This window comes from Microtus ochrogaster, unplaced genomic scaffold (assembly GCF_000317375.1).
Source record: "Microtus ochrogaster isolate Prairie Vole_2 unplaced genomic scaffold, MicOch1.0 UNK103, whole genome shotgun sequence".
NCBI lineage: Eukaryota > Metazoa > Chordata > Mammalia > Rodentia > Cricetidae > Microtus > Microtus ochrogaster.
Genome location: NW_004949201.1, coordinates 56347 through 65381, shown reverse-complemented (window position 1 = coordinate 65381; position 9035 = coordinate 56347). Strand labels below are relative to the sequence as shown.

Below are 9035 nucleotides of genomic sequence, written 5' to 3'. Positions count from 1 at the left end.
CTGAGATCCAGACTGCGGACACTCTAACCTGAGATCCAGACTGAGATCCAGACTGCGGACACTCTAACCTGAGATCCAGACTGAGATCCAGACTGGGGACACTCTAACCTGAGATCCAAAAGGGGGACACTCTATCTGGGATCCAGACTGCGGACACTCTCATCTGAGATCCAGACTGCGGACACTCTATCTGAGATCCAGACTGTGGACACTCTATCTGAGATCCAGACTGCGGACACTCTCATCTGAGATCCAGACTGCGGACACTCTATCTGGGATCCAGACTAGGGACACTCTATCTGGGATCCAGACTGCGGACACTCTCATCTGAGATCCAGACTGCAGACACTCTAATCTGAGAGGCTCTAACCATCTGTGGACTTGGCATATGATAGATCTGAAATGTTGAAATGATATTTTGGATAAACTGAGATATATATGGATTTTTTTTCTCTTAAAATAATCACAGGGGCTGGTAAATGGCTCAGAAGTTAATAGACCTGGGTGAGGTTCCCAGCACCCACATGATGGCTCACAATCTCTGAAACTCCAGCTCCCATGATCTGGCTCTCTGTTCTGACCTTTCCAGGCAGTAGGCATGCATACAGTGCACTTACACGCAGACAAAACACCCACACATACACAAAAAGTCTTGGACCAGGGAGATAGCTTAGTCTCTAAGTGTTTGTCTTGCAAGAACAAGGCCCTGAGTTCAATTCCCAGAGGAGGAAAAATTATGTGTATGAATATTTGGGCTGCATGTATGTGCAATACCCTTGGAAACCAGAAGAGGGTGTTAGATTCCCCTGGAACTGGAGTCACAGGCAATTGTGAGCTGCCATGTTGGTGCTGAGAACCCAACCCAGGTCCTCTGCAAGAGCAACCAATGTTATTAAGTGCTAAGCCATCTCTCCAGCCCCAGAACCACTTTACAAAAGCCAAGTGCTTGCTTGTCATCCCAGAGCTGGGGAGGAGGATGGAGCCCTGGGCTCACCGGCCAGGCTAGCCTAATTGGCCAGCTCTAGGCTACTGAATGATCTTGTCTCAACAAACAAGGTGGTCAGCTCCCAAGGAGTGACACCTGCAGTGACCCACACATGGGGAACATGCACACATATACAGATCATGAGAGCTGTTTACAATCCCAGGCCTCAGAAGATGGAGGTAAACGGTTGCCTTGAGTTCAGAGCCAGCCATAGTAGGACCCCGTCTCAAATAACAGTGACCATGTGAGTGAAAAGACGAGGTGACAGGTGAAGAAGCCACCCACTAAAGAAGAGTGAAAGAAACGTAAAACTCAAATTGTCAAAACCCCCAAACACCCCAAATGTTGGGAATTTAAAAATTGAAATACTGACTAAATATTTGGGCTCTTTTTTTCAGGGCTGGGGCTGGAGCCTGAGACTTTGCACATTTTAGGCAAGTGCTCCCCAATTCTATTATACCCCGGTTCTAGATAGTCAATGATTTATTGGCTGGAATTCCAGCATTCAGGAGGCAGAGGAAGGAGAGGCAGGCGTTCAAGGTAATCCAAAGATACCTAGCAAGACCGAGGTCAGACTGGGATACATGAGAATCCATCTCAAACACCAACCACCACCACCATCAGCAACAACAACAGAGGACAGCCAGGGCTACACAGAGAAGCCCTGTCGTAAAAAGAAAAAAAAAGAAGAATAAAAAGATTTTTATTTTATGTTTACAGATGCTGACTGGCATGTGTGTGTGTGCCACATGTGTGTTTCCTATGGAAGCCAGAGTTACAGCTAGTTGTGAGCCACTATGTGGGTGCTGGGAATTGAACCTGGGTCCTCCTCGAGAGCAGCCAGTGCCCTGAACCACTGAGCGGTCTCTCTAGCCCTTGTTGTAGATAATTTTAATTTATTTTTATGGTGTGGTTTTGGTTAGGAGTGATTATGTCCCTGTGGTTTGTCAAATAAAAGGAAGGCCTCGTGTGCACACGCATGTTGTATGATACCCCAGATAAGCAGTGTCCAGAACAGGCCAATCTTAGAGACAGACACTGGGCTCCTGGTTCCCAGGGGAAGGAGTAGGGGAAATGGGTGGTGACTGCTCACGGGGGTGGGGTTTCTTTTCGGGGTGAGTAGGATGTTCTAAAGCTAGGCGGTGACATCCACACCATTCTCTGAACATCCTCACAAGTGCCATGTTGGAAATTTTAAATGTGCAGGTCAATGGCAGGTAAACAATAATGCAGGGAAGTTGTGGTTGTTCAAAAGGGAATCTTAGCTGACCGCGGTGTCTTAGGCCAAGGCCAGTAGCACAGGGGCATCCAGAGGTCAAAGAAGGAAGAGCACCACTTCAAGGCTAGCCTGGGCAAAGCAGGAGCCCCTGTCTCACAGCTGGAAAATGTAGTAAAAGTGGGGGCCGGGGAATAGTCCTGAACACACACACATTCACACACACTACCTGAAAGAGGGTCCCTCCCCTTTCTATGGGGTTGAGGGTCATATACAAGGCTCCATGTTTGACAGCCAAGCCCCGTGCCGTGAGACACATCTCTAGAACAATATGTCTTATTTTTTAAGTAGTTTTCCATCAAGTTGCTAGAAGTCTATTCTGACATAAGTTTCATGCCAGAAGATTCGTTGTACACAGCCTTGGGGGAACCACACAGGGTCCTCTCTTAGCTCACTGGCAGAGAGCCCACACACTCACTTCCATGTTCTGTGGTTCCTCAGTAGCTTAGGTCTGCACGAGGGTGAAATGCAGAAAGGGAACCTGAATACCTTTGTCTGCCGGCAGCCTTCAGAGGTGGGATGAGAGTCGGGCTGAGATGTGAACCGAATGAGATGGCTCCGTGGATAGAAGCCATTGCCAGCGCAAACCTAATGAGACTCACGGTGGAAGGAAAGACTGACACCTGTCCTCTGACTCTGCCTGCACACCACGGCACACGCCCCCACTCCCACAAGAATGACAATCAATAAAATAAAACTTAAAAAAGTGACCTCAGCCCTAGATATAAGTCCTGAATTCTTTACAAGATGAATAAACATATTCTTGTTTGGTTAATATTGTTAATTCTGCTAAAAGTTCATAAAATTTTGTTTTGTTTTGGCTTTTTGAGACAGAGTTTCTCTGTGTAATAGCCCTGGCTGTCCTGGAACTCACTCTGTAGATCAGGCTGACCTCCAACTCAGAGATCCTCCTGCTTCTGCCTCCCGAGTGCGTGCCACCATGCCACAACAGTTGTCTTCTTAAGTACTCCCAAAACTCACGTTCTACAGGTCTGCTCCCCAGATGTTCAGGTCACTGGGGAGTTGTGTAAAATATTAGGACTTGGGGCCTGATGGGAGGACTTTGGGGGCATGCCCTTGAAGGCTGTAGTAGGGACTCTGACCCCTTCTCTTTCTCTCTCTGGTTCTGGCCACCACTAGGTGGGCTGTCTCATTCTGTCAGCTTTCCTCACCAGGTCTGCCTTGCCAAAGTGATGCGGGGGGTGGGGTGGGGGGGGGACCACAGTCTGAAAAGTGTGAGCCAAGAGAAACCTTTTCCCTCAGGATTCCCTGCTGAAAGAGCGCACGGGAAAGTGACTTCTGCTGAGGAAACAGAAACCTTTTCGCCTTTGAGTTTATAAGTGTTTCGTCTCCGGCATTTTGTCCTGGAAATGGAAAGCTGAGGAAGAGAGGTCACTGCTAGGACCGTTTATAAATCAGGGATTATTGATTTATTGATTTATTTAGGTTTTTCAAGACAGGGTTTTTTTCCCCCCTCTGTGTAGCCCTGGCTGTCCTGGAACTCACAGAAATCCTCCTGCCTCTGTCTCCTGAGTACTGGGGTAAATAATGGTTTATGTAGTAATAATGGTTCTCACAGGTGTGAGGACTCGGGCATTTTACCCTACAGACAGTCACAAGCTCTGTTCTCAAACTCACAGTCCTCCTGCCTCAGTCTCCCAAACCCTGGGATCACGGGCATAAAACCTCCAGCCACAGATCATCACCATGTTACAGACCCAAGTCAGCCCGCCAGACTCAGCAACCCTGCCTGGATACTGCACTCAGCATTCTGTCGGCCAGCACCCACCTTCTGGAAGTCCTTCTTGGAGATGAGGCCACGGGGGTCTGTAACATAGTCCTGGAAGGCTTCGGAGCCCACGATGTCCTTGAGCTTCAGAAACATGTCGAAAAACTTGAGGATCATCTCCACGTTGGACGAGGACTCCACAAGCATGTCCACCATCTGCCGTGCGATCATGCCGTTGACCACGTTCCCTGCAGGAGCCCCGGGTCAGTGTGGTCAGTGTGTCTGCTTTGGACCCTCTGCTTGCTCGCTCCAGCTCAAGAGCCACCCATGGCCCCCTGGGACCCATCAAGTAAGTGGGCGCTTCCTGGCTTCCTCAGGAAAGAGGGCCATCTGGGAACTTTGGTGGCGCCATGGTTATCCTCTTTTGATAATTTGTCCATCCCCCCACTTGCTGGAAAGATCACCAGTGAGGGCAATGGTGACACAGGTTGGCAGTGGGGACCCCATGCCAGAGCTCCCCCAGAAAAATCTCAGGAGAACCCAGTAAGGGAGTCACCACATGGTCTCACAGGCGTGGAGAAACTAGCCCACTAAGAGTATGTAGCTGGTAAAGGACAAGACAGGACCTGCACCCACAGCCTTGTGAGCTCAGAGCGCACACGTCTAAAACCTCTGTACCAGTGCGGATGGCTGTGGAGGCACATGCTGATAACATCCGTGCTTGTGAAGCTGGGGCAGAAGGATTGTCATGAGTTCTCGCCTAGCCTGGGCTACTGAGTGGGACTATCTCAAAACTAAAAGCAAGAACACTCGAGGCCTGCAGTGCAGTTCTGAGGCAGAGTGTGTGCCCAGCATGGGTAAGGCCCTGGGTTCTCGCCCCAGCACCATGGAGAAAAAACCATCAATAGGGATGTAACTGAACGATTCTACCCTATACCTCACAATGGAGTGTTGTGTATCCTCATGGAAGGACGAGGGCCCAGGAATAGAGTTTTGATAGGGCACTAGCTTGATATATATAAAGCCCTGGGTTTAGAGAGAGAGAGAGACTTGAAAGTGTTTTGTTTTGTGGTTTTTGAGCTGCTGAAGCCCATGTAGACCAGGTTGGTCTCAAACTCTGTGTAGTTGAGAAAGGTGCTGAACTCTTGATCTTCCTGCCTTGACCTCCTGTTCGCTGAGATGACAGTTATGTGCCGCTATACCCAGATTTATATTATTATTATGAATTATTGTTGTTGTCATTATTATTATTGTGGATGATGTCTTGCCTGCATGTATGTTTTGTACACCACATGCGTGCAGTGCCCTCAGAGGCCAGAAGAGGGCATTGGAGCCTTTGGAACTGGAATTAAAGACACTTGTAAGGGCCATGTGGGTGAGGGGAATTGAACCCAGGTTATTTGGAAGAGCAGCCAGTGCTCTTAATCACTGAGCCATCTCCCTAGCCCTTGTTTTTGTTTTGTTTGTTTGCTTGTTTTTGAGACAGGGTCTTGCTATTAGGACAAGTTGACCTGGCCTCACCATGTGGCCCAGGCTTATATTATTATTGTTATTTTATTAAATAAAAGGTATTGTTTCAAGTTGCTAAACTTGGTGCATATTTGTTATGCAGCAAAACTGATACATTTAGTAACTATTTATGCATTATATTGCTATATTTAGTAAATAAATATTAAGTTCATAAATAAAGTATCCAGGCAACTCATCTCATTAAAAGTTCTCTGTGGAATCAATGAATTAACATCCATCGAGTCAGGGCCTGGCTCATACACAGAACTCGGGAGATGTTTGCTGGCCTTGTTACAGCAACCTCTTCATCCCCATTGGCTCTAGCCAGATGTCAGATGCAGCACACAGTCAGGGCATCATTCTCGGGTTTGCCTGAAGCTCTGTACTGCCCCCTAGCGCACCTCTGGGGGCTTACCTTCCAGGAGGGACAGCAGCATCACCACCATGTCCTTCTGGAGGTCCAGCAGCTCCTTCAGCAGCTCTATCTGGCTGGAGTCCTAGAGAGCGAACACGGGGCTGTGAGAGGCCGGTCTCTGCCGAACCCGTCCTACTGACAACGGTTTGGGGTTCCCTCACCTATCCCGCAGGGCCTATGTCCCTTCTTTCTCCTTCTTACCTCCGAGGGGACCCGCGTCCAGACATGTTCCTCGGAAGCAGAGGAAAGACAGAGAGACAAGATCGTGGGGTGGTCTTGGTAGGCGGGGGAGTGGGGAAGTGCGTGGGGGCGTGGTGCTGGCAGACAGGGAAGCCAGGAGCCAGAGTGGGACGGACAGACCGGGACAGATACTCAGATCTTAGAAGGATGAGATTCCAGCATGGTGCCTGGCCTATGGGGGCTTGGCCTTGTTGGGCCTGATTGCGATGGACATGAGGAAGTTCAAGAGGAAGGGCTGCTGGAGAGGTGGACAGCCATGCACTTTTTGGTATGCCATTTTGGGGAAACAAGAAGCCAGTGCACCCCCCTGCCACAGTGTCCAATGGAAGGCTCACAGTGACCTCCACGAAAGTCTCCATTGTGGCATCCGTATTATTTTCAGCCACACTAAGTGCCATTTGCGACCCATGGCATGTAACTTCACTGGGCTCACACAGGAGCTGTGAGGCTCCTTTACCCCATGCTGGCTCTCAGAGTTGCTCATTCTAGCCCTAACACATCCCACAGTTACAAAGTTTCCCGTTCTAAATCCAGGCTCCCAACATACGAGGACCTAATATCTCTTAAGTTAATCGGGTCCAGGCTTTGTACCTTCCCGTGAGTCTGTCTTAGCTGCCAGAGCTCACAGAGCTGACTTCGCATCCCGGCTTTAGAAATGAGTACATCAATGGGTCTGGACAACCAGAAATTTCTTTCCTCAGGCTGAGATCATGGGTCAATAATAAGCACAAGGTTCAAGACCTCGGCCAGAGAACCTCGGGTCTTTCATTTAGAACTTCTAGGAAAACTTTGTTTCACAGCCTGGAGCTGTTAGTGGGTGAAGGAAAGCCTGGGCACCGTTTTCTCAGATACTCCACCTCTGAGCCACACCCCAGCCCCTCACTGGGGGATTCTAGGCAGGGGCTCTACCTCTGAGCCACACCCCAGCCCCTCACTGGGGGATTCTAGGCAGGGGCTCCACCACTGAGCCACACCCCAACCCCTCACTGGGGGATTCTAGGCAGGGGCTCCACCTCTGAGCCACACCCCAACCCCTCACTGGGGCTTCTAGGCAGGGGCTCTACCTCTGAGCCACACCCTAGCCCCTCACTGGGGGATTCTAGCAGGGGCTCTACCTCTGAGCCATGCCTCCAGATCTTTGTATTGAATATCCCTTGTAACCTGCCCCTGGATTGTGACTGATAAATTATCACAGTAGTACTTGGAGGTTCATTTCCACCAGTATTTTAAGATTACACCAACATTACATGTTCAATTCTACTGAGAAACTGAATTCTCATTTCAACTCCTTTCAAAGTTAGGTGGCATCAAATTAGGAGAGGATCTCCTTCCAGACACTGGTTGGTGGAAAATTTATACAGAATTCTTGACTGCCACCTGCCGGATTGTTATTGTACTACACCAATGTAATTTGTGGTTAGGATGTCTAGTGCTCCGTGGTTGCCCGTCCTTAGCTCAAGCAGTGCAGACTCGCCCAGCTGTACACGGAAGCCTTGACTAAGTAGGCCAAGCAGAAGCACACAAATGGCTAGACTGTGTGCGAGGCGTTCACGAGCCGCAGAAGAGCAAGGCGGTGGGGAAAAGGAGAGCACATTCTGGGAGCAGGGGTGCGACAGGATCCTTACATCATTGGTACTCGGCACGGGAGTCATCTGCCGCAGGCAGGGTAAAGAAGGAACAGTCCTTCAACCCCAGGCCCTAATCTAGAAACACGGTCCCATCCCATCCCCAAAACTGGAAGAATCCGGGATGACCTCATCAGCGAGAAAATAATCCCAACCAGTCATAGGAGAGATCTGGGCAGTAGGGGCGGGGATCCAAACCAAACCAATGGAGGTGTAGGTGGGAAATGAGCCGATTGGTGGAGGTAGAGGAAGAAGCATGCAGAGGACCAATCCAGAATGGGGTTTGACCATGGATGGGGCGGTGAGCTTGTCTGGAACCGACCAGCGTGGCATGGAACAATAAGGGGTGGCTGATAACAGAAGAACTCAAACCTGAGCCAGCTTCATCATCATGTGGGCAAAGACGTGCAGAAACCCCACCACGGCATCCCAGAGGCGGCTGTGCGCCAGACTCTGCTGGTTTCCAGTGCAGGGTCCCTGAGGACAGAAGATGGCATGAAGCCCCAGCGTGGGATGGGGTGGGGGTGGGGCTAGATGAGAGCAGCTCTGCCTCCGCAGGTTCCAGAGTTCTGGGCCTACCTGAATGTACTCAGTAAGGCTGTTGAACACTTGTTTGGCTACAGACATGGCTTTGGAGAAGTTCCTCTTGCCCTGCTCGTCGATGACATCCTTGCCCGAGTAGTACCAGTAGAAGTCACTGATGGATTCCTGTGGGGCCGGGAGGCAGGAGGGATGGATACTGGAGCCACGCGGTCCCACCGGCACCTGGCTTAGGTCGCACGAGGCTGGCCTCCCTCCCTCACCTGCAGCCGCAGGAGATAGTCCACTGTACAGATGATGATGTTGATGGTGGTCGTATTCCCGGTCTGTGTCCGTAGGTAGTTCTGGAAATCTAAGGAAAGGAAACATCCACTCATTCAGTGAGTGCCTTGCCTCTGGGGAGACAAATGGTGTCTATTCATTTACGAAACGTTCGTGCCTACTGGGTGCCTCAAGTTGTATAATCGGCTTGCTAAGTCTGAAGTATGTGCGTCCCACAGGGATGGGGTGTCATTTATATATTTATCTAAAGACATTGTTGAGGGTCTCCATACAGCAAATGCAGCTAGGGATTTAGCCTCCCCCTTCTCCTTTCTTCATTTTTTAGTCAATTTTTAAAACTTAATGTATGGGCGTGGAGAGACAGTTCTGTGGTTAAGAGCTGGGCGATGGTGGTGCACGCCTTTAATCCCAGCACTCGGGAGGCAGAGGCAGGC

General features: G+C 49.9%; 1 protein-coding gene across 1 annotated transcript in view; it reads right to left on the bottom strand.

Annotated features, from left to right (window-relative positions):
* The window catches only part of LOC101991252 (ryanodine receptor 1), a gene marked incomplete at its 5' end in the record, with an annotated part of 90102 nt that overhangs the window by 26943 nt on the left and 54124 nt on the right, over positions 1–9035 (bottom strand). The window contains 5 exons of the mRNA XM_005371303.2: positions 4051–4238; positions 5915–5996; positions 8152–8256; positions 8359–8487; positions 8583–8671. Coding sequence (XP_005371360.1) covers positions 4051–4238; positions 5915–5996; positions 8152–8256; positions 8359–8487; positions 8583–8671 — 593 coding nt within the window. The remainder of the gene's footprint in view (positions 1–4050; positions 4239–5914; positions 5997–8151; positions 8257–8358; positions 8488–8582; positions 8672–9035) is intronic.